Consider the following 24,838-nt stretch of genomic DNA (forward strand, 5'->3'; position numbering starts at 1 on the left):
GGTTGTATATTCCCTGCATAAGCCACAATGCAATTCTTCAGTTTCCACTAGCCAGATAAATGCGATTTTTTCTTACATAATAAAACAAGTGCTGCAGGATTTTAATGCACGACCAATTGCAGGGCACAAAATGCTCTGCATTACCTGTTTGTTTGTAGACAGCTATTAGATTCGTGTTCGGAAATGTTGCGTGTAAACACTATTCTACATTTCAATTAAGTTAAAACCTATTACATTTATTATGTGTTTCTATATTCTATCCACACAATTTGGTTTAACGACCTATTTATATTTGAGAAAATATAACAGTAACAGCTTTACATTCGTGGTGGTGGAATAAAATGTCGGAAGTAAAAAACTCTCTCAACGGTGAATTCGGCGGTTAAACGGGTAGCGCAATCACCTTCTAGTTGGAGAGCTGAGATCAAACCTGGCGGATGTTTAGGAAAACAAACAAAGTACCCTATTGACAGGTTTCATGGGAACTCTAATAAAAAATGTCTCTGTCTCTTTTTCTCTCAAATGTCTAGAATAGGGTTAAAATCGTAGACAAATCTGAACTCTTGCCTCAAAAAAAGCACAAAGAACCAAATATCGCCAACTTGGATTTGTGGTGTTGTTACAAAATGTCTCAAACTGCCAACGCACAATAGTTTTGGGCTTTTTTTATGAGTTCTAAAATTGGTTCAGAGGCCGCTTCACAAGTTGACTTCTGAAGGAGCGAAACTAAACTCTTTGCTTGCTCTTGTTTGCTTTACGTGAATCATTTGTACTCTGCATTATAGTTCTAACTGCCTAAGACAACATCTTTCGTAGGAAGAAGTAATGGAATAGTTCTCCGCAAGTTCAAACGTGTTTGACTTTAGTTGAGATGGTAAGGTTAAACCAGGATAAAATGGTCACCAGGTAAAGATTAAGTATCTCGTATAAGGTTCCCTTTTCTAGGTTAAAATATTGATCAGCATGAAGTGTGTATACTAACGTTTTTCAGATATACTGGAGGAAATAGCACATACTGTCGGTTCCAAAATTAAAGTTCTTGTCACTAGCTACGAAATGACCACTTTACTCCTGGTATCTATGTCAAGCGATCCCATAACTAAAAGCCATGGTATCTCTGCACTTAATTCAATCATGCTGTAGAAGTATTGAACACATGATGAGGGAGCGTTGGAATACACAATAGTGTCAATGCGTTGATGTATATTTTTCATCGTTGAAATAGGTTTATTGATGAAGGTTTACATGTTCCGTGAATCAATTAAGCTATTTCAACCATAAACAAAGTTCGCGATACAAAACAGGAAGATCAAGGTGTCCAAAACGCATTAAAGTTCCTACTCTGATTGTGGGAACTGGAGAATATATTGGTGTTCTGGAGAACGCGATTCTATCTTCACTTCATGTCAATTTTACAGACCAAAACGAGTTATTCATGCATGACAACAGCGCTGTGGAAAAGCCACTGCAAACCCAGGCGTGGCTATGAGAACTTGCACAGCTCATCTGCATGGATTGGCCTCCATGATCTCCAGATTTCAATCCACTCTAACATTTGTGGGCTTTCATGGTGCAGGAGTGGTAAGAGAGACAAGATAGGAATCAGGAAGTTCTAGAAGCCCATGTGAATGAGGTGTAATACCGACTTAGGCCTGGTCACTGTTGTACGTTTGATGCAAGTATGCCGGAGCAATTGCGTACTGTAATAGCAGCAGGTGGCGATTATACATTATTCTTTTTTATTTTCGCCATGCAACGGTTATGATATTTTTTTTTCATATTTTGCACATTAAGATGAGAATGAGGACTAGATGAATTGCAATGGCGGAATGACGAAAGTTGAAGGTATAGGACAACTCCGAGAAACCCAAAACAAACGGTTCGTACACCACAAAGGACACTTGTCGGGATATCGGGATCCAACTTAGGCCTCCCGTCCCAAAGGTGATCATTTTATCGAATGAGCAACCGTGGTCACCGTAACATGGTCACTGTTTACAGAAAACACCAGACGAAAGCTCTACTTAAGAAAAAATATTATTAGGCTGGCAAATGTCATAAAAGTAGAAAGAAAAGCTCTTTTGTCTATAAGCATTGCCCGAGGTGCAAGGTCATAACGAGACCTGCTATCGTGACACATGAACTTCTGGGACACGAACATTTACAGTTAATTCATCCGGATATTAAAATAATTTATTTACAAGAGCTGAATTTCTGGTTGGTCCAGTAGGGGTTCATTTTATGACATACATCAAAATTAGAACAAAGACAGTAAGTGAAAGGATCTCGTAAGGATAAGACATTAAAAATATTGGTGCTTGAGCCGTCAAAAATTTCTTCGTGTGACCCATATTTGGCATTCTTACTTACTAACGAGTTTTTTATATAAAATAATGTTACAGTTTCAGAAACGATAAATAAATGAACACAAGTTTTTGGATCATGAAATTATTTTGAGCAAGATGGGAGAGTTATATTCAAGGCAGTGAATTACTGTTTGCAATAATATAAAACACAGTACCGATGTTTATAGCAATTTACCGTTACGTTAGATGCTAATTTCACTACCGAACTGTCTTACCTCTTACAAAGCTAAACGTCAGATTGTGTTATTTTGTGCGTTCAAATGTTAACAACTCCATTAACGCCATTTAAGGTAAACGAAAAAATGAATATTAACTAAGTATTGCAAGTGTTGAAAAGAAAAATTTATACAGATGTATTGTAGATCTCATTAAATAAATGCGTTTAAACGAACCTGAGTGCCTGCACATTGTTACTTTGTTCTCGATTATCATTTTCTTCAATGGCTTCTTCGTGATCGTTCATATCTCCAATAGTGGCTGAGATGTGACTGCATGACTCTTTCGTGTTGTGTGTAAAATCGGAGGATTTTGGCTTGATGTTACTGTCAAAACTTTTGGCATTTACTAGTACTTCAGCTGTTGACAAACACTTGACTAAACATCTTGCTTTCGAAGTTAGTTTAAAATCTGAAACTGTCTCATCCTCATCACTTTGTGAAGAGATAGTGTCTCCTTCCACTGCACTTTCTTCTTTCTTACATTCCAAACGTATAGCAAGAGGATCTTCTTGATAATTAACGTTACTAATACAAAGTTCATAATTACATTCCTCAAATGACTCGTTTTCTGTTTTCATTTCAACTTTAATTGGAACGTTTTCTGTTTGCATTTCAAGTTCAATTGGAACATTTTCTGCTTTCATTTCAAGTTTAACAAGAACGTCTTCGGTTTTCATTTCCATTTTATTACAAGCAAGCTTGAAATAATGAAAAGGCTTCTCGCAAACAAAGATCTATTTAGTAAGGAGATTTAAAACTTCTAGTGTGTAATGATAGATAATCCAAACAAATCTGAAAGTAATAAGAATAAATGTCATTAGTTTTAACATTTGCGAGCGGGCCGGGAGAAGAACAGGATAAGTATAATTTCAAGTGAAATAGAATTAGTGGGTAAAATGGTTGGGATCAGACTAGGATGTAAAATTTGCTGAAACTAGTATTTTAAAGTTTTCGAAATTTTGCTACAATTCATGTCAAAATATCGATGTACCTAAATTCAGAAAATACAGAACCGTAGCGATATACCGAAATATAGTATTCAATATCCGATTTCTCTTTACTTTCTTACTTGTTGATGAAAAATCTAATATGCTTTTCTTCTACTTAATATACAAAAATTAAGGGCTACATTATGTTCCATTTACATTATTATTTTTGATGTGGAATTCTCAACGCAAGATCAATGTTCCGTGAGGACAGAAAAGGCCAAAATTAAAATTTTCTCTGCTGTATTATTAGCTTATATTTTTAAAGACAAATATGAAAAGCAGTGTTATACAAATTTACCACTTAAAATTAAAGAAAAATATGAAAAGCAGAGTTATACAAATTTACCACTTAAAATGGATAACATTTCCAAGAAGTACTGCAATATTTTAAAGACGGGTTTACTTCTTCTCTCCAGCCTTTCATCTTTACTCAAATACATGTATCTCTAACAATTTCTAGTTACATATATTTTGTCGTCGTTGTTGTATGTTTATCTCACAGATCTTGCCTTTTTCTTCCTAATACTTTCCATAGGTAGAAGCTTTGGTTGGTATACAATTAAACACAAACTATTTGCTTAGTAAAACAATATACTCACATTTAAAAACTACATACGTGTGACAGTTTCGCCAAATAACACTTTGGCTTCAGCAGATACTATCTTCGTTTGATGAAGGCAAGGTGTTAGTTCGCGAAACTGCCTGATCTATGTAGTTTTTAAATGTGAATGTATTGTTTTGCTCAGCAAATAGTTCCTTTCTCTTCGGTATTTTCGGTTCTGAAGCATTTAATTTTCACTCGACTTTTTCTAGTAACTTATAGTATTTCTTCGTTGTATTGGTGTATAGAGTTTACTTCAGTACCATTGTTATATAAAACATTTCCCTACTGGTTAATGTTGGATCCTAACAACATGTGTTCCTTCAATAAATGAACGGATCATTCGCGTAAGAGGCGCTCAAACTAACAAAAACTGTCTAAAGAGCTCTTATATATTGTTATAATGGTGCATATAAGCAAGTAACCTTTTCATAGTGCAGCGCATAAGCCCTTAAATTAATGACAGAACAGACATATTACGAGCGTAGGTATATTTTAGTGAAATAAAACATCTCATAAAACGATATCCGCTCTCATTGTACTTTAGTTTTACGATGTGATGACGTCTCATGTTATTTAAAATCTGAAAGTCAATATCCACAATCCTTAACGCCATACAGTACTATCAGCATATGTGCTAACCTAAAATTTCTTATTTGAGTTCAGAAACTAGTTACTTTTTAAACCTTACAAATAAACAGTAGTATATTATTTTTCTTATGTTTCATAAATATTGGTTTGTCACAGGTAACTTTTCGTGCTCTATACAGTGTATCCGTAAAGTCATGGGGCAATTTTGACCGGTCAAAGAAAAACGAGAAAAGAAGGTAGAAATGTAAAAACTTCCGCAAATAAAACTCTCCAACTTTCCGCACTATGATGTGCAAGCATGTGCGCACACACTTCATGACCCAATACATGTACTACGCAGCAGCGGAGCAGCCAACACCGACGACAGTTGAGGTGCAGACGATACAGAGGAAAGTTCAGTGTGTTTTGTTGCTTGAAAAAATCGAATCTGTGACCAACGTGCAACGTGAATATCCTCGTGTGCACAAGATAGTGAAACATAATAGGAAAAAATTACTTGGAAGAGTAACCAGCTGAAGGATACAGGCACTTTTTGGACAAACAATGTTATGGTAGGCTATCGGTAAGTGACGAGTCTATAGAGGCTATACGGGAGAGCTACCTCAGGAGACAAAAAAATCTGTGCATGCACGTGCTCGACAATTAAAACTAAACAATGCTAGAGCTGTTCCGATCATCGCGTAATCGATAAAACTTCAAAACTGTTTCGTCCATAATTTTAATTTTATCGAAGTACCGAACTTAAGAGACTCTCGAAATGTTCGGGACATTCGAAATGCTAGAAACATTTGACGAGTGTGAGACTTTCGAACTGTTCGTGAGTCTCGGATTGTTTAAAATCTATGTAGTTATTCGAATAGTTTAAAAATTTCGGGATTATCGGTGTGTTTTGAAGAAACAATGCAATGGAGGTTATCAAAGGTGCATAATATGTGCTACATGCACGATAAGCATTTACATCTGGGGCTGGAATCCTTGGTTCGATCCCAGCTCAAGCCAAGTTGACTTTATGTTTGACAAATATCATGCGCATGGGTTCTCTCGTCTCCCTCCCAGTTTATTTCTTCCAATCTTTCATTCATTCTTATCATCACCGTCTCCTTTAGCCTAGACGGCATAATCGGGGGACGTAAAGCTTGAAGATTTCAGCTACAGGCACGATGATTATTTTCAAAGTTACATCACTTAAAATGAAATAAAAGAAAAGTTTCTTCCCACGCGATTTTACGACCAATATTCATGTACAAGGTTTAAAAAATCTATCGAGAAAGAGATATATATATATAGAGGGAGGAAGATAAAACACGCATCACGCGAACGAGATTGGAATCCAATCCACAATTCATATATAAACCGTCACTCTATCGATTGCACCAAAAACAGGACACAGAAAAAGAAGCATTTTGCATGTGGTTTCGAGGTTTTCAGTTAAATCTCTGGATGGAGACAGCTTCTGATATAAGTAAGGCTCAACGAATTACGATACGACAGAAGACTTAACCAACTTCGATTTTGAAAATGTATTAATCGGCTAATCGAAACCCTTCGAATATTTGAGATTGTGGAAATGTCGTGTAAAATTTAAACATCGAGTATCAATGAACAAATCTAGAGAATTTCAAGTGCAAAGATCCTTACGAGCGTCACTACGAAAGTTCTGAAATGTGAAATAACTTACATACTTAAAATCAATTTAACACTTATATTTTCTCAAAGTATTCACCATTACACTGTACACTCTTTTGCATCCTCGAAAACCACTTTTGGGAGCAGAGTTGCCAGTCTCTCTTCAAGTGTTGAAAGTTCATTTTCGTAAGTCACTACAGCTTTTTCAGCGCTACAAAATCTCTTCCCACGCATGCGATCTTTGATCCTGGGGAACAGAAAAAAATCACACGGGGCCAGGTCAGGGCTATACGACGGATGAGCCGTAAGTGTGACCTCCGTAATTCTAAAAACTGTTGGCCGTGTGTGTGGACGCGTTGTCACGATGAAGCAAGATCCTATGCAATCCAGTTCTTGGACGCCGTTCCCGAAGCTTCTGAAACACTTTTGCTAGGCAAATAGTGGTGTACCACTGAGCAGTTGCAGTCCTTTGTTCTTCAAGTTGAACAGTTGCAACATGGCCAGATTTGGAGAAAAAAGTTGCGACCATCCTCTTCCCCACACTTCGAGGTCGCTTCACTTTCGTGGGCGGATTTTCGTCTGGAAAGATCCAAACTGTAGACTGGCGTTTATTTTCAGGGTCAAATTGATAGATCCAAGTCTCATCACCAGTAACAATCTCAGAGACGCTTCGAGAATTGCCTCCATCAAACCTTGCAAGCGTTTCTTCACACGATTCCACGCGCATGCGCTTCTGCCGTTCAGTTAAATGTGAGACACCCAACGAGATGAAACCTTCCTTAGCCGAAAATGAACATGAAAAATTCTTGTTACTGCTGGTGATCCGATGTTCACTGTAGATTCAATGTCCTTGAAAGTTGTTCCAGGATTTTGTCGAATCATTTGTTCCACAGCGGCAACGTTTTCATCTGATACAGCTGATGCCGGACGTCCAGCTTTCTCTTCTTCTTTAAGCGATGTCCGGCCTCTTCTGAATTCACCAAACCACCGAAAAATTGTAGCACGGGAAGAAGCAAGGACCCCAAATGCCCCCTGCAAACGGTTAAGACTTTGTGTCTCGTTGAAACCACTTTTGAAATCGTAAAGGATCATTGCCCGAAAATGTTCCCTTTCGAGCTCCATTCTAGACAGCCGAATACCGCTGACATTAACAAACAAGTGAAGGCGATACGGGCAGGCCGATAAGCGAGGAAGTTCAAACTTGCTTCGCTTCTTCGCTGTGGATACCACTACCGAACGCAATTGTTGGAATTCTAATACTGTGCCACAACAATGCGTATCTCAAAACTTTCGTAGTGACCCTCGTATTATAGATCACACTGTCTGCCTATTTGTATGTACCATTCGATGGTAACTTTATAACTGACTGTGCAACTTTTGTGGAACTTAATTTAAAACCTTTCCCTTGGTTTCGTCATATTCCTTTTGTTTTTGGTAGAACCATAAGAGCAGCTCCCTTGAGTCCGAGTATTCGTTCCTACTTTAGCTGTATTCGTGATGTTACAATTGTTAATATTACCGCTTTCTCACTATTAACATTACTGTTAATTCTATTACTTCCATCATTATAATCTTTCGTTGCCATCTTCGCATCTAACGTTTAATACTTTTCAGTAGTATATTTTAGATTTTTCTCTTTTTTCGTTGTGGACTTCTGGTGTGTTGTAAATTATGTGAAGTAAGTAGATTATTCAAATTATTGATATGTTTGGGAATAGTTTAAGGTCATACAAACTCATATAAATTTCAACTATAACCAAGAAGGGTGAATACTGTGATGGTAACAGAAAACTAAATTTCATTAAATTAACAAGAATCTCTTTCCAAAAAATACTTGCTGCATGTGAGTGAAAAACAGCAAGGCCTATCCTTCCACTAGTGTTTGCATTTTCTCTTTTGCTCGCGATTTCTTCTTTGCTGCCAATTTGGAGATCCTACAATCACGTGCTCCCGTAATACATAACGATTACAAATGGGAAACTGAGACTCCCATTCCATTATTAGCGCTGCTTTCTATGGCCGAAATTTTCGAATTTGCCGCCATCTTAACTCATCAACGCCCAACGTACCTACAGGTGACACGGTTTCAAAAATTTCTTTACGCTTAAGTAAAAGTAATTAGAGAAGACACTTGTAGTGGTTGTACCAATCTATCCTTCTTTTATGTCTATGGACGATCTGGCGTCGTTTCTGCTTTTGGTGGCGGTTTTATAGCTCATTGTGTAACATGGAGGAGAGCAGATTGTCGTCTGGTGCTACGCGGAGAAAAGACGAACGCCATCAACAATACAAAAGGTAAGATAATTTTAATATCTTGTTATATTAAGCGAGTGAATAGATTTGATATTGTTTGTCATAAAATAATTTTTCAGTTAATTTTTCCATACTTTATTAGCTTCGAATTTGAGGTGTCACCTAGAGGTGACGACGGGCATTATAGATACTTCAGGCACCAAAATTTGGATCAGTGATTCTTTGCGTATAGCTAAATGGAACGACAATAACATTCTAACTAGAGCGTCCAATTGTCACTCGGTACACCACTTACAAACGTAGATCGACAGGTACTGTGAATGGCAAGCGAAATAAAACTCAAGTTCAATGCCCTGCTGTTGTATCAAAGTATAACACATACATAGGAGTAGACAGATTTGACGAGAACGTAGATGCTCTGAAGGGAGGGGAAAAAAATAGCGGTTATCATTATTTGCTTTGAGACTGGATGCAGCTTGTCAAAATGACTGGCAGAGTTATTGAGTACCTTCTTCATCTAGAAGAAACTTGACATACAGTGACTTCAGAAGGCAAGCTGTTCAAGTTTATTCTAGTTTATACGACACAAAGCAACAACACGAAACTACTCGCAGGAACGCTGCAAAGGTATCAATATTGAGGTACGCCTATCCAATGATGCTGAAGAGCACACTCAAGTATCCTATTCACAGCGAAGGTGTCTGTTATGCCACAAATGCACATGGATTATATGCAACAAATGCAACAAATGCGGCATACTATGCCATGTCCATTGTTAGTACAACTTCCACTCAGGTATGTAAGTCATGTGTAAATGTGCGTTACATATAAAAGACAATCTACTTGCGACTGTATGCTCCTAAAATAAATTTTAGGAACTGTTGTTGTAGTCCAAGTATTACAAAAATAGAAAATTTTCATCCACACGTTTTCAAAAAAAAATGTATTATGCTCGTAAACTCAACAAGTGAATTGCATGTACGTATACTGCCCAAAGTCAGCTGTAGTGACACCCTATATTTTTTGCACTATGAACTTTTTTAGATTGTTCTAAATAAAAGCATTTAGAAAGATGCGTTTAAAAATTTTGTTATATTTATCCCTAGTTCTTCTCACTCTTTTAACTTCGGGCGTTGGTGGGTTAAAATGCCTATGACCACGTGCTTCAGTAATCCGACCTGTTATTCCTGTGTAATGGGAAGCCTGCAGAAGAACAATCATTTCTGCCGTTTCCGAAAACTCCTATCAGCACCGTCGAAGCTCGCGCTCCATGAAACTATTAGTCTGTAGCCTGTAAATGACTGAGGTCAGTAACCTTGGAAAGAATCACTTGAATTGGTTTAACATTTGGCATATTAGCGCGAAATTTTACCATTTTAGAAAAACACTTCCACTCCTATGGGGCGGCATTCATAAATTCTAAACCTTTCAAACTACATGTAAACATTGAATATTAATAAGCATTTTTTCTTCATATCTGACATTTTATTAATTTCCGCATTCTTACAGGCACATAAGGTTTCATGCCGATCTTGCTTGCAAAAGGGGTTATCTTGCTGCACTTCAAAGCTAGGGGTCCTCGATTCGAATGAAAGTTAGACATGTACATTTTTTTTGGCATATGTTAGCCTCATGCATAAGAGGCGGACCTAACACAATCTCGAAAAAGAAATCATGGTCATCAAATTGTAGTGACATTCGAAAACTTTCTAATACTTGACGAATGAGTTATCGTGATGACTCAATAATAACCAAAATGTTGCTAATATTGAAAGTTTAGATATCGCTCCAAATTTTTTTTAAAGAAAAGAAGTTTCGGGAACACTAGAAATTTTGACAATACTAGAAGCTTCGATAATAGCTGAAATTTAGATAATATTTGAACTTTTCATAATAGTCGAAATTTCAATAATACCCGAAACCTCTATCATTTCAAATTCTCGAACAGTTTCAAGTAACCAATTACAACTCGATAAATTTCTAGAATGGATGTGCTGTTCTTAAACTTTTATTTTTAGGGTTATGTGAAACAACATGTGTGCAGCAAAACACCAATGATATTAATAATTTTAGAACAGAAAATCACAGAATTAATCACTCAGCTACGCAATTTGTCCTTAACCGTTTGTAGGAAGAACTTGAAAATCACTTAGATATTCGTAGGGCAACAAACCCAAGTCACATCGAACTGCACTGAATAGGTATGAAATTTGGAAGAATTCACATCTCTATCTTGTTTGGTTGGATTCATGTGACCAGTTATAAGTGCGCCATGACTACGGACAAACTGTATAATAGTTACAATCTCCCTCTAAACCGACAAAGGAGTTTCCTCTTCTATGAGAGTAACTTCCAGAGTTACGATACCCTTCGTTGATTTTTTCCGATAGGACTCAACTAGTGTTACCACTTTTGGAAGTATTTCTTTCAATCTCAAACAGAAATCTTCTGAATTCGTCACTGGTACAGTTAATTACTGTAACGAAATGCTAACACTGTGAGTGCTAATCATATATATATATATATATATATATATATATATAGGGAGTAGCCAAACACAACGAGACTGCGATTACGTATAAAAACCTCTCGAATCAAAATTCGTTTTGTATTTTCCTTATACTTGTGCGGAGTTAAGTATATTGGATTATCCCTAGTTTCATAGACTGTTATTTAGTTACTAGATGAAGTGAAAATATTCTTACTTTTCTGTTAGTGTCTCTCTTTGATAGTGACGTGGAGGTGTTTTCATGACAAAAATTTTGATAAAATATGTCTATGAGGCAGTAATTTTTTTGATGCAAAGGTGTTTCAGATACAAACGTGTTCAAATTAATAGAATCAACATTCAATTTCTGAATAGTTTACTGTTTCTACAATATGTCAGGAAACGCGTTTGAATTTAGTGCAAATTACTGTTCTGTAACTCTGTTCTAATTTCTTGTGGTCATGGTACATTCTTTTCAATATCAATTAAACAAATGCGTACATGTCATTTAAATATAAAAACTACACAGTATATGTATTTAAATTGCAAACAAAAAATAAATAGAATACTAACAAGAAAATGATCTGTCACACAAAAATTACTATTACTTATTAAATCCGTTATTCTTTATTAAGTCTTTTATCCTTTGTGGCATGCTATATATTAATTTCGCACATTTTGGCTTTAATTCAGCATCATGAGACCACAAAACGTTGATCTTCTCGATCAATGAATGTTTGATTGTAATATGCTTCTTCTTTAGCTTTTTCTTCATGAAGCTCCAGGGGTTTTCAATCGGGTTCATATCAGGACTATAGCCCGGCTACGGAAGAACACTAATTTCGTTGTTCTCGCAGAATTTTGTCACAATCTTGCCCCTGTAGCATGTGGCTCCATCATGCAAAAAGATGAAGTGTGCGCCATCAAACCAGATTGCAGTATGGGGAAGCAGTTCTTCTTCAAGAACTTGTACGTATTGGTCGTGCTTCATTGTTCTCTCTATTATATCCGTTTCCCAGACCCGAAAACAAACATCACACCCCAGACCATGATTGAAGTAGGATGCTTCAATATTTGTTGGTGGCATTCCAACTTGAATTCCTCCCCAGGTCGACGTCGCACAGAATGTGAACATTTATCCGACACGAAGACACATGTTTCATCACTAACGCACCTACTCTCCAATCACCAGCAGTCCAATGTTCTAGGCCTCGTATCCATTCAAGGCGCTTCTTTGCCATGATTGGAGTAATTTTTGGTTTCTCTCTTAGCTTAAGTGATTTTATACCCTCAGCACAAAGAATCCTTCAAACATATTCAGGCGAAATGTCTGTGCCAGACATTTTTATGCTTAAGTCTGTAGAAGTTACTTTTCTGTTTCCCAGAGCCAACATTTTAAGTTTATTCATACATCTCAGCGATAGCTTTGGATTTCTTCCACACTTCCCAAGCCTATTTTGCTCATACATTTTCTTCTTGCTTATCGCAACGGAGACTTTACTCGCAAATGTTTGCCATACCTTAACTCAAATAGCAATTTGTCGTTGTGTATATCTTTTTTCCGCCAAAAGTGTTTTAACAAGTTCCACTTTACGCGAAGAAAGGTCTCTAGCTTTTCAAATTATGCCACGATTACAGGACTTCATAGAATAAAAGAATAATACACACAAAAAGGTCAAGATCACTTTAAACTGGCCCAATCGAAATGTTGAACGCTTTGAATGTCGTAACCGCTATCAACTGCAACCACAATATTTCAGATTGTAACTTGTTGGAAACCACAATAGCTATCTACAACTGAAACATCACTTTCAGAACTCCTCCCCTCTACTAATGCCATATGCTGCTTAACGGTGATATCACCACTACAAGTGTCCAGTAAGAAACGAAGGATCTTATATTGATGGTTTAAACATTAAATTACATGTTCTAGAACTCCGAAATTAGGACTGCAACATCAATTTCACATTTTTTGAGGGCGAATCTAATAATTTGAACACTCTTTTATTTCAATGGTTTGGTCAATTTTTGCATACTGTACAACAAACCTGCCAGAAGAAAGTTATTATTATTGATTTCTTAAAACTTATTTTTGAGTCACTTATTGTACAATAGAGAGGATCCATGTAGGAAACTTTGCAAGATATGCAATTACTAGGCTGATCTCAGGAAAACAAATATTACACGAAACTCCATTTTAATGTCGCACTCTGTAAAGAAACAAGCGGCAAGAGTGCACTTTGTGCATAACATATATAGAAATCGTATGCAAATTAGCCATGCGAACTTTCCACCCCCTTCAATCACTCAGGTATGTTTTGTGAAGTAACACTGGAGATCTTATGTTTGTAAGATTGAGAGACAAACTAAAAGAAACTCAAGATCACTTATTCTGCTCAAATTGCACTCTAGCCGAAACATGCTTCGATGATTTCACTTATGAAGACATAGTGTGACTGCTTCCTTTCGGCAGGTATGTCACGTTAACATTTTAATTTGTACATCTTACGTAATACGCAAAATACTTTTTAATATTACCATACTCTTAAAATGTAAAATATGATACACCGAAATAAGAAAACAATGGGACAAACTTTTAAAATATAACGCAAATAGTATTAACAGAAAATAGACAACTTGTATTTCTTTTTTCCATTTTACAAAAAGTCTGGTACACACCTGTTTACAAAAAGCTGGAAATTCGTTCAGAAACCAAGTCCAAAAAAGTGAGCCTAGATCCGTCACAATTCCCGCTGATCTATACACAGAGAATTGCATGTTCTCACCGTTCTTTATATAGACACTAGCTACAAACCGTACTGTCATCCATGCGATGTGAAAATGTAAAAACAAAATCAAACCACTTACTTCTGAGATTAATATTCATTGTACAATTCATGCAGTTCCAATATGCAAAATCAACCATTGTCTTAAGTAGAAATTACTGAAAACGGATATTTAAACCTCCAAGTAGGAACCTGTGCTTGGAGCGATTCTATTATCAATATTATAAGACAATCTCTTGTAAGTTGCGTCTGTGGTCAAGCGGCACTAGTACTGCTACTGACATTTCCGAAAAGAAGGGCGACGGTTCGAGCCTCTGTGCGAAAAGTTAAAGTCTTCTTCGTTTTTTAAATATATAAGAATTTATTATAAATATAAATTTCTACTGTGAAGTGATTGGAAACACATTATCCGACGAACTGTCACTTTTCACATCCCTGTCGCATTTACTAGCTCGCCATGTCCATAATTCATATACGAAAACGCTAAAATGAGAAACGTGAACACAGTTGAATACCTAAAACCACGAGTGCAAAATGAAAATTGTTCATATATATATATATATATATATATATATATATTTCGGAAAGCTTTGCTAACTTCATTCTTGGAAATGTGATCATTAAAATACACCTATATTTATATATGCTTGTATTGTTTTGCATTACAAAAACAGGGTAGAAAATATGTACTGCTTAAAATCGGATTACATCGCAATGCCAGTAATCTGTCATATCTTACAGTTTTATTTATTTACATTGAATGTAAATGAAATGAAATCTTTGAGTTTTACGTCCCACGATTATGCCGGTTAGGCTAAACGAGACGGTGATGATGAGTAATGAATGAAATGGTGGAATGAAGAAAGTGGGAGGAAACGGGAGAACCCAGATAACACCCACGCATACGGTGTTTGTCCACCACAAAGTTCACTTGGCGGGGGCTGGGATCGAACCCGGGACCCCAAGCACCAGAGGTGAACGCTCTACCACTGAGCCACCGCGGCCCCTTACATTGAATGTGTACTTGTTTTATACTGTATAGCATGATTATTAGCCGCTACATAAGAAACAATTATCTATAATCGAATTTAAGTAGGATATCGATATACTTTTCATAAGAAGAAGCTTGTGAAAATGAAGTGTATAATAATGGTTGTATCTGAAACAGATGTTGCGTAATGGTGTAATTGGTTACCCCGTCAGCTTTGGAATACTGGGCTCTTCAAACTGTTCATCATTAGAAATGCGCAGAGTCGAGTCGAGACAGAATTTTCCTGACAAAATTCGAGTGGAGAGATCAGTTTCACAGCATATTGTCCAGATGAGACGGCCTCAAATCTTGTTTCGTGCACATCCCTATCCATCCTACCTACATAAAATCAATTTTGGATGCGAATATCCAATTTCTTTTAACGATAGATGTAATCTACGATACAGATTGAAGTAAGATATAGGCTTGAACTGCTAATAAAGGCTTGAGCCCACTTAACCTTCATATACTGCAATTATATCTAATTGTGGCATAAATATTTATTATTGTCAGAATGCAAACAATGAAGAATATATATTAACACACAATGAGGACGAACTCAATGCTCGCAGTTGTTAACAAATTGGTTGCAAGCTTATTTAAAATTAACTCTCTTGAAATTTAAATCATCATTATTAGAAAGAAAGCAAGAGAACCGTTTTGTTAATTTGGACATATAAAAAATTGAGGAACCTGTATTTAAACGAACAGAATATATGAAAATAAATAGAGTGGCATGTGCAACCGAACTTAAAAGAGGATAAAATGTGTAAATAAAAAATGACAGAAAGCAATGGTTAACATTAGTAGTAATTACTTACAGCACATGAGTGCAATCTACCCCCACCCCACCAAAAAACTTCAATTCTGAAAAAAAGGGCGTCACATTTTCTTCGCTTCCTAACAAAATTGAAAGAATGTATTTTGCATACTTTTCGTCTATACCCCTTCAATATAGTTAGCTAACTAACCAAGTATGGTCGACTGACTAGACGTCAAGTGAGTGAAATTTATACTGGAAGTTTCGATACAGCGTTCACCGAAGTGACGCAGCCATGGTGTTGAAGCTTGTGGTAGGTCCTATGTCGTAATGGATTTTAGGTCAGTGAAATTTATTTATACGTATCAGAAAGCTCTTTAACTTCATACTAAATGCATGTCGTATGATTTATTCAAATCGTCAGGTATTCGGACAACCATGAGCCCAATTCATTTTGCTTCACTGCTCACAAGTTTAACTTGAAATAAATTCTTACTTTTCCACTGAAACACAAACTGTTTGAATAAAAATTTTCATGTCCATCTCCAAGATTCGATCCATCGTCCTTTTGCTCAGCAGTTCGACACGTAAACAACTAAACTAATTGCCGTTGTGTAACAGCTTGCAGGAAAATCAGTTTGAACTGCACGAAGGAAATTGAGGGCATTGATTATAGCTGGATTGAGGCAACTACCATGTGCTCCCATGTATATATAATTTCGAAATACTTCATCCTTAAGTATTACACTGATGAATTGTTTCTACAGTACAGCTAATAACGGATCAACATATCTTATTACATTCAAAAGAGGAAAATACAGATTTACAGCATGTTTTCAATTGTGAACGTTGGATTGTACGTTCGAACCCATCATCTTTGGTTTACTGATTCCCGAAGATACTCGAAGTTGAACTTAGGAAATCTTTGCTTCAAAAGACCAATATTACACGGTCCAAGTTCAAAAACTAGTTCTTATATCAATTATAGTAATTTCCTAATTAAATTTAATTTAGAGTTTCCCCGTGCCGTAAGCGTCAGTGGACCATCCATGGGTAACTAGCGAACTCTCACCAAAAATTGATGGCCCCACTGCAACAATCCGCGGTGTCCCCACTTCCGTTTTGAAAATTATACTACCAGTGGGCCAACGGTGGCAGAGACGCGACGGAATGTCAATGTATTACAAAATTACTCCACCAAAATATGTTAAATAGCCTATATACATGATTCGTTTACATTGAGATGAGTCTAAAAAGCACTTACAAACTATATATAAAGTTCTTCCGGAATGGCGCGAAACAGCAACCGTGTGATGTAGAAGTATGGGTTACTCTTGACCCCGGAGTTCACTTTAAGAACATTCGTCAGGAAAAACAAATATATAATAATAAACGCATGCACATCACTGGCGATAAGTCGTTTCGGTCCCTTTGCCGATTCTCCGCGACAATTCGAAAGACGGACCGAAAAGAAGTCAGCGCCGCTACGTGGTGGTAACTGCAAAACCCCTACTCTAGATGTCTGTTTCGACTCAACAAAGCCCAGCCGCCAGGGACACACTAGCAGCAATCTTTCTTTGCGTCGCTATATGGACATCGACACTCACCGGCAAGTGGGCCACTGATATTAGCGATGTTAACGGCATGGGGTCAAGTTTCATCTCACAAAAAAGAGATATTCTATTTTTGGCATAAATTTTAACTCCTCTCCTCTGTTAGGATACGCATTTTAATAAAAATAGCGCGACAATAAGCCAGTCCGCAAATGGCACCCTAAAATGCTGTAGGAGGGGCTATCTTTATGGTTGCTATATATTATGTTTGGTATTTCTGTTTGTATCCATTTTGTGAGTCAGGGGGCGACCCACCTCGCTACTTCGGGTGCCCATGAGTCAGAGGTAGGTGAAACTGTTAACTAATAAAAATCATTTCAAACGGCTAAGCCATTTTTTGTTCTGATAAACAACGTCTTTTCAGTTATATCTTATGTAGATAGATACAGATTAATAGCATTATTACTGTCTTATTATTTATTACATTTTTTACCATATACTTTTCTTAACGTTTTAGTCCTTTAGGGTAAAGAAAAGGAGTGATTCATGCAAATAAATTTTAATTCAAGTAAAATTTTAAGGGACAATTAACGGAAATTGAACTCGCGACTATAAGACCAACAACGAACGCAATAGCATTAGATTTTAAAACACAACTGACTTACCCAACGTTCCACAGGAACTGATTATTTTTATTTTAAATTGTTATACTCGGTTTTATAGTTTCAGCAGTACTTCTTTAATAACAGGGGCACGAACACACAATTATCACAGATAGGTAAAAACACAAGCCTCTCCCAGCAGGAATAAAACCCGGCAACCCATATACCAAATGCGCACGTGCTAACTACTAGACTATCTGTGTAGGGTAAACAAAAGAAGCAGAAATAAATATATATTGCCCATTCCGACGAAACGCAAACGTTCCAATGAAAGCAATATTAAAGGAAAAATGGAAAAACTTAGTGAGCTCTTGAAAGAGCTCGAAGGTCACCTGAGTATGAAGACACATCTTTATTCAGATATTAATATCTCGTATAATCGTCGTTAGTTTCGATGCCTCATCTTAAACTTCTTGGGGATGAGTTAACCAAGATAGCAACATGTTGATGTTCCTGTGCTATTTCTTTTCAAGCGTCAGAAACTAGCTCGCAAAGTGCGTCAGCTGTTTTTGTTGTAGGATCAGGCCAATCTTCGTTTAAAGTTCTTGTAACTTCCGCCCATAGACTTTCCATTGGGTTCAAGTCAGATTCTCTTGGGGATAAAAATCGACAACCTTAACATTGCGTTCCTCTTGAAAACAGGCTTGAACTAGATGGGAATCATGTATTGAGCTATGATCTTGTTGAACTTCTACAATGCCGTCTTCAAGTAAATTTCTTGCAGCGGGGAGCCAGTCATACTGCACAATATCCAGATACTTCTAGTTGTCCCATCGGCCTTCTATACGGTGTAATTCACCAACTGTATCACTACAGAGCCATCCCCAGCACTGAATTGTAACATGCCCCATTCGATGCGTTCTGTGCATGTACTGTGGGTAATAGCGTTTCTTGTGAGTCTATACAGAAGTCGAGGATCGTCATTTGCTGAAGAGAATATCTTTTCGTCTGTGAAGATTACATGATCCCAGTTACGACCAATATTTACCTCAGCAAATGCTAGTCGATCAACTTTATGACTATCCGTCAATTGCTCCTTACACGCGGCTCGATATGCGTGAGGCCTTGCATCTTTAAGGCGTCGCTGAGCGGGGAGGAAGGATCCAGGAAAACGAGACGCTATCACTAACTGCCGGGATGACATGAAAGGAGTGCGACAGCTTACATCAACTAGGGCCCGATCTTGTTGTGGGGTTGAAACATTTAAAGGCCAGTGCCAGGTTTTTTTGACACGTTACCTGTTTCTGACTATTTCTTCCACCAAATATATGCTGTAGAACAGAGAACACAAAGACGTTCGCTAGCTTGTCTCACACTCATACCATCGTATTCAAAAAGAGCAGTAAGCTGCTCGCGAATATTCTGACCACGATGAGCCATGACTAATGAATCAATTGCAGTTGTTTGGCTGTAGGTGATTTCGTTACTCGTAGGTGTAAGTGAAGAAACTCGTCTACTGCGACAAGGCATACGTCATGTATTCGTAGTTCAGTATTTTTCACGAAAGAAAGTGTTGCAGTTGTATGACAGATAACACACACATACTTAAAAAATTTACATTTTGGATGTCTGTGTTAACGTTTTCATACATAAATTATGGAAATGCCGGGCTAGTAAATGTAACAGAGATTTGAAAAGTGATAGTTCTTCTGATTGTTTTTCCAAGCACTTCAAAGTAGAAATTTATAACTATGTTCCCATATATTTAAAAAAGGAAGAAATAAAAATGAACTTTCCGCACGGAGGCTTGAACCATTGCCCTTCGCTTCAGAAACTTCAGTCAGCATTACTACACCTGCTTGCTTACGGAAGCACTTAAAAGGGAATTCGTTACAATGTTGATAATTGTATCGCTCCAAGCGCAGATTGGCACTTGAAATTTTAGTCATTTTCGGTCTTTTTCAGTAATTTCTATTTAAGATATTGATTGCTTTTGCATATTGCAACTGTGCATGAAGTGTGCAATAAGTATTAATCTCAGAAATAAGTAGTTTAATTATGTTTTTACACTTTCGCATCACTCGGATGACAGTACGGTTTGCTGCTAGTGTCTATAAAAAGAATGAAGGGAAAATGCAATTCCCTGTGTATAGATTTGTGGGAATTGTGGCGGGTCTAGTCTAATTTTTTCGGACTTAGTTTCTGAACGAGTTTCCAGCTTTCTGTGAAAAGTTTTGTATCATCAAGTAACCATCAGCTTAGAAAAATGTCCTGCAGTCTTGAGAATTCCTGTTTCCACTATTATCGCTTATGAGCAAATGTAGAATGGCTGGTGTCTCCTTTCCTACGGAAGCACAGCCAATCTGCTGCGCAGTTCCGCTAGATTCATACTGCCAGACGCTTTTTTTGCTTTTCTAAATTGAATTAGATTCCTGCATTATTACCAATCTGCGTGACTAATTAGAACAAGTTAGCTGTCACCGAGGCAGAATAGTTTACGCTGGTAAAGGGATAATAGTTTAAGATTGAATCTATTTAAATTTTCTTTCCGCTATCATGAAGACCATAATACAATACCGCTTGTTGAATTTTTATATATATAATGTTGATTATTGGGTTCTCCAAAGTTAAAACATACTGTTTGAATTTCGAAAGGAGATCGTTTGTACGAGAATTATTTTATGAACTCAAATCCTATTACTACTATTCAGAGATTTATTTTAATAGTATTGCTTGTTAGTAACGATAATAGATTACGTATCCTTTCTATATTTCAGCGTGCAATTCCGGAACCACCAAAATTAATATCGGAGGAACCGATCGATGTATTCTCCTCTCCCACCCGTACATATACGCCAGGTTTCGAATTTGAGGTTATATATGATTTAATTGAAATTAAGTATGATTACAGCTCCTACCTCCCGTTTCCACTACTAGTACTAATACTTATACTATGGATCCGTACAGTAAAACAAAACGCTTTGGGTGAGGCATTTAATTCTTGTAATGGCCACCTAGCACAGGTTGCTTGGTTTTGCAGATGACCTATTAAAATGACCCTTCTTGGAGAATGCGAGAGCATACCGCGAAAATGATTGCTGAAAATACAAAAAGTGAAACCAGAGAGAAAATATTTTGCTAAATGAACTTCTGTGTGGATCGGTATAATAGAACTGCAGGACAATTCCTTTAGTTCAACTTTTCCACTGTAAATCTTCTATTTTGATGTACTCCTGGACCGATTAAGGTACACATAGCCGCATGTTTTATTATTATTATTATTATTGAACTCACTATTGCCATGTGAATTGTAAAACAATTTATTATTTAACAATTATTTCTGGTGGATCCTATGAATTTCATTTATGGGAAGCAGATGATGCGACTAGTGATGCGTAGATTCCCGGGAAGATATTTTTCGAGAATATTCCCGGGAAGATTCCCAAAATGGGAATTTATCCGGGAATTTATGTACAATCAAAAAGAAAATTGTATTCTGTTACTCTATTATGATTTCAAAGTTTAATTAATTTTTATATCACAGCATATTATTACTGTTGTCCACAGAGGATTCTTTAAAGTGTATATTCTGAACGGTACTATGTTACTTTATTAACACTTTATTATATTTAGAGAGTACGCGTAAGTGTATATTTATTTGCAATATGTTCTATCAATTAAATAGGTGTGAAAAATTATATAGTAAGACATAATACTTTTAAACCACTAAACAGTTTAAATTTATATGTAAGTGGATTTGCTAAACTTGACTCGATTACTGATATTATAAACACATTAAATTTATAAATGTTATAAACTAATTAGATTGGTTAAATGCTAGAAAATACATGTCTCACCAATTTATCAACATTTGCGCATACAGATTTATGTTCATAAAATTTTCCAGATACTTATCTTTATATTTTAGCACGTAAGATTGCCATACACGACCTTTCATTCTAACTATTTCTCGAAATTCCTTACGTTAATTCACATGTAAAAGAAGTCCGGGTACCTCTTCAGAAATTCGAGTCAGAGAGAGGAGACACACCGACGTCTATTACTAATGGTGGTTCAGGGTTTATTAATAGTACTTCATCTCTGTTTCTACATAATACTAAATTAGTATGCAAAATGGATCTTTTTCATCATTTGTAAATTAATACTTTGCTAATTTTGGCTGATCTTTAGCATACGAGGCCAGCTTTTGCACCTACTTTTTTTTTTTTTTTTTTGCGATATCCTATTCCGATGCGATTCTTTTATGTTTTCATACCGGTACGTTAAATTACGTTACCAACATTAAATTCAAACAGCATTGCAGAACGAGCGTTAGCGAATGAAGGCGGGTTAGAGCCCCGAATAGCACGTTGTTTTCTATCTTCGCTACCAACAATTCACTTTCTTTTCTCACATAAATCACTTTCACTTACCTTTCCGTTTTGTATAAATCCCCTACGCCCCCCCCCCCCAAAAAAAAAAGATTTGTTCGATACTTTCTTGACTACTTGAACATCACTATTAACTCATTTCTTCCGTAAATCAACCTACTTTTTGCTAGTTTTGGCCTCCCAATACTAAACGATTACCTTACTTTTTAGTGCAAATGGAAATGAAACTTAAAAACTCATATTATTAGTTATATAAAGTACCGTCAAATAATTTTAAATTTTTAAACCACCAAATTCTTTAAAACCAAAAGTAAATCATAATATATTAACATAATGTAAATAGTCATATGGTTCTTATAATTTGGAACATAAAGTAGAGAAATGGAAATAAATTCCTTCCCGGGAATTTATAAGCCAGGGAAAAAACCCGGGAATATTTCCATTTTTAAATTCCTTCCTACCGGGAATATTCCCACTGCCCATCACTAGTTGTGACGTGACCCAGCGAAAAATAAGTGCAGTTCTACCGTACGGATCCGCAGATTCTAAAATGTACGGAAAATTTTGGGGGAGTCTTTAATTTGCGCATTTTATGTCGAGAGCAGAACCCAATGAACCTTTGCGGGACATCTAACTAGTGATGGGCAGTGGGAATATTCCCGGGTTTTTTCCCCTGGCGCATAAATTCCCGGGAAAGAAGTTTTTTCCATTTCTTTCCTTTATCTTCCAAATTATAAGAACCATGTGTCTAATTACTTTATTTTCATTTGTTATTATTTACTACTAAGTTTTAAATAATTTGGAGTTTAAAAAGATAAAATTCTTTGACAGTACTTTAAATAACTAATAATATGATATTTAAAGTTCCATTTCCATTTGCACTAAAAAGTTGCAAAATCCTAATTTAAAAATGATGAAAAGAACCAGTTTGTAAAACAATGTAGATATTATGTACAAATAGAGATGAAGTATTATCAATATACCCCAAACCACTGTTATTAATAGATGTTGGTCTGTCTCCTGGCTCTGTTTCAAATTTCTCAAAAGGTGCTCTGACTTCTCTTACATGTAAATTAAGGCATGAAATTTCAAGAAATAGGTAGCAAGAAAGGTCGTGTGTCACAATGTTACGTGCTGAATTATAAAACTAGGTAGTATCTTGGAAATATTGTGAACATAAATATGTATGCCCAAATGTGTCTTCTGAGAAATGGTGAGAAATACGTCTTCCGACAGTTACCCAAACTAATTTGTTTATAACATAAAAATTTAATATGTGTATAATATCAATAGTAGAGTCAAGTTTAGAAAATACATACTGTTACATAAAAACTGTTTAGCGGTGTAAAAGTATGTGCATTTACTATACCATTTTTCCACATATTTACTTACATAGAACATATTGTAAGGAAATATACATTTTTGCGTATTCTCTAAATATCATAAAATATTATAATGCCGTTCAGAATATACATTTTGAAGAATCCTCTGAACAGTAAGAATATACGATAAGAAACGAATTTACCTTTGAAATTATAATATAGTAATAGAATTCAATTTTATTTGTGTTTGTACATAAATTCCCGGAATGTTTCCTTTGGGGGGATTTTCCCGGGAATTTTCCCGAAAAATATCTTCCCGGAAATTTACGCATCACTACTACTAACCCGTTCCTACTACTACCTATACTATACATCCATGTAGTAAACTGCAGGGAGAAACCTTCTAGGATATAGTATACGAGAGTGCCTCATCATTTAGCGAGGACTCACGAAGTGCAGTCTTTTAAGGATTATTCATTGAGGATATAGGAACTTGAAAATGAGGTAACAAGGCGACTTTCATTTAATTACTGAGTAATATAAAATAAAATGTACGTCGGTTTGCGTTTCGTTTCGTAGTGTTTTATGGTATGCGAAGAATAATAATGTGCCCTTGTACGTAGTGTATGAGTATATGTGGGGGATTTGAAACACATATCGCATGTCACGTGCACGTGGATGCTTCTTACTACTTCTAAATGTAATAAAATCATTTTTATACGTAGTGCAACAGTAGGAAGTATCCACGCGCACAGATCATGAGGCACTGTTGTATACTATTACCCTAAGATCGCTTGGGCCTTATGCAGAGTCATTTTGAAGCATGATTAGTATCATATTAAAGAGTTCGACTAACATATGTTTCCTGCGGTAGTCAGTACTTTAGTATGACTCTAATCAAACTTCAAAACGACTCTGCATAAGGCGACTTATTTCCAACAGCCCTTTTCATTGTCCTCTAGAATATAGTATAAGACACCAACACAATTTATAGATATAAATCTAAATAAATTCACATTGACACATTATAAATTTATAATTTATGTAAACTCACCTTGCGAATTTAAGTTAACATGTTTTCTTTTGTTCTTTCTGAAAACAATCTGATGGTTAAAGAAATAAGTATACCACAGTTACGTCCTATAAGCAACAAATATAATTTTTTTTACGTATATTCTCTAAGGAGGTTTGTTTCTAATGAAACTTAAATTGTCACAAGATAACGGTTCCCATGACTGAGGTTCGTCCTCCGTCGTCTTGTC

At 36.3% G+C, this 24,838-nt stretch overlaps 1 protein-coding gene across 1 annotated transcript in view; it reads right to left on the reverse strand.

Annotated features, from left to right (window-relative positions):
* The window catches only part of LOC145674914 (uncharacterized), a 42,801-nt gene extending 17,963 nt beyond the window's left edge, over positions 1-24,838 (reverse strand). The window contains exons 1-2 of the mRNA XM_081745172.1: positions 24,631-24,838; positions 2,759-3,376 (exon numbers count right to left, since the gene is read on the reverse strand). Coding sequence (XP_081601298.1) covers positions 2,759-3,267 — 509 coding nt within the window. The 5' untranslated portion in view covers positions 3,268-3,376; positions 24,631-24,838. The remainder of the gene's footprint in view (positions 1-2,758; positions 3,377-24,630) is intronic.

This window comes from Thermobia domestica, chromosome 18 (assembly GCF_964235325.1).
Source record: "Thermobia domestica chromosome 18, izTheDome1.hap1.1, whole genome shotgun sequence".
NCBI lineage: Eukaryota > Metazoa > Arthropoda > Insecta > Zygentoma > Lepismatidae > Thermobia > Thermobia domestica.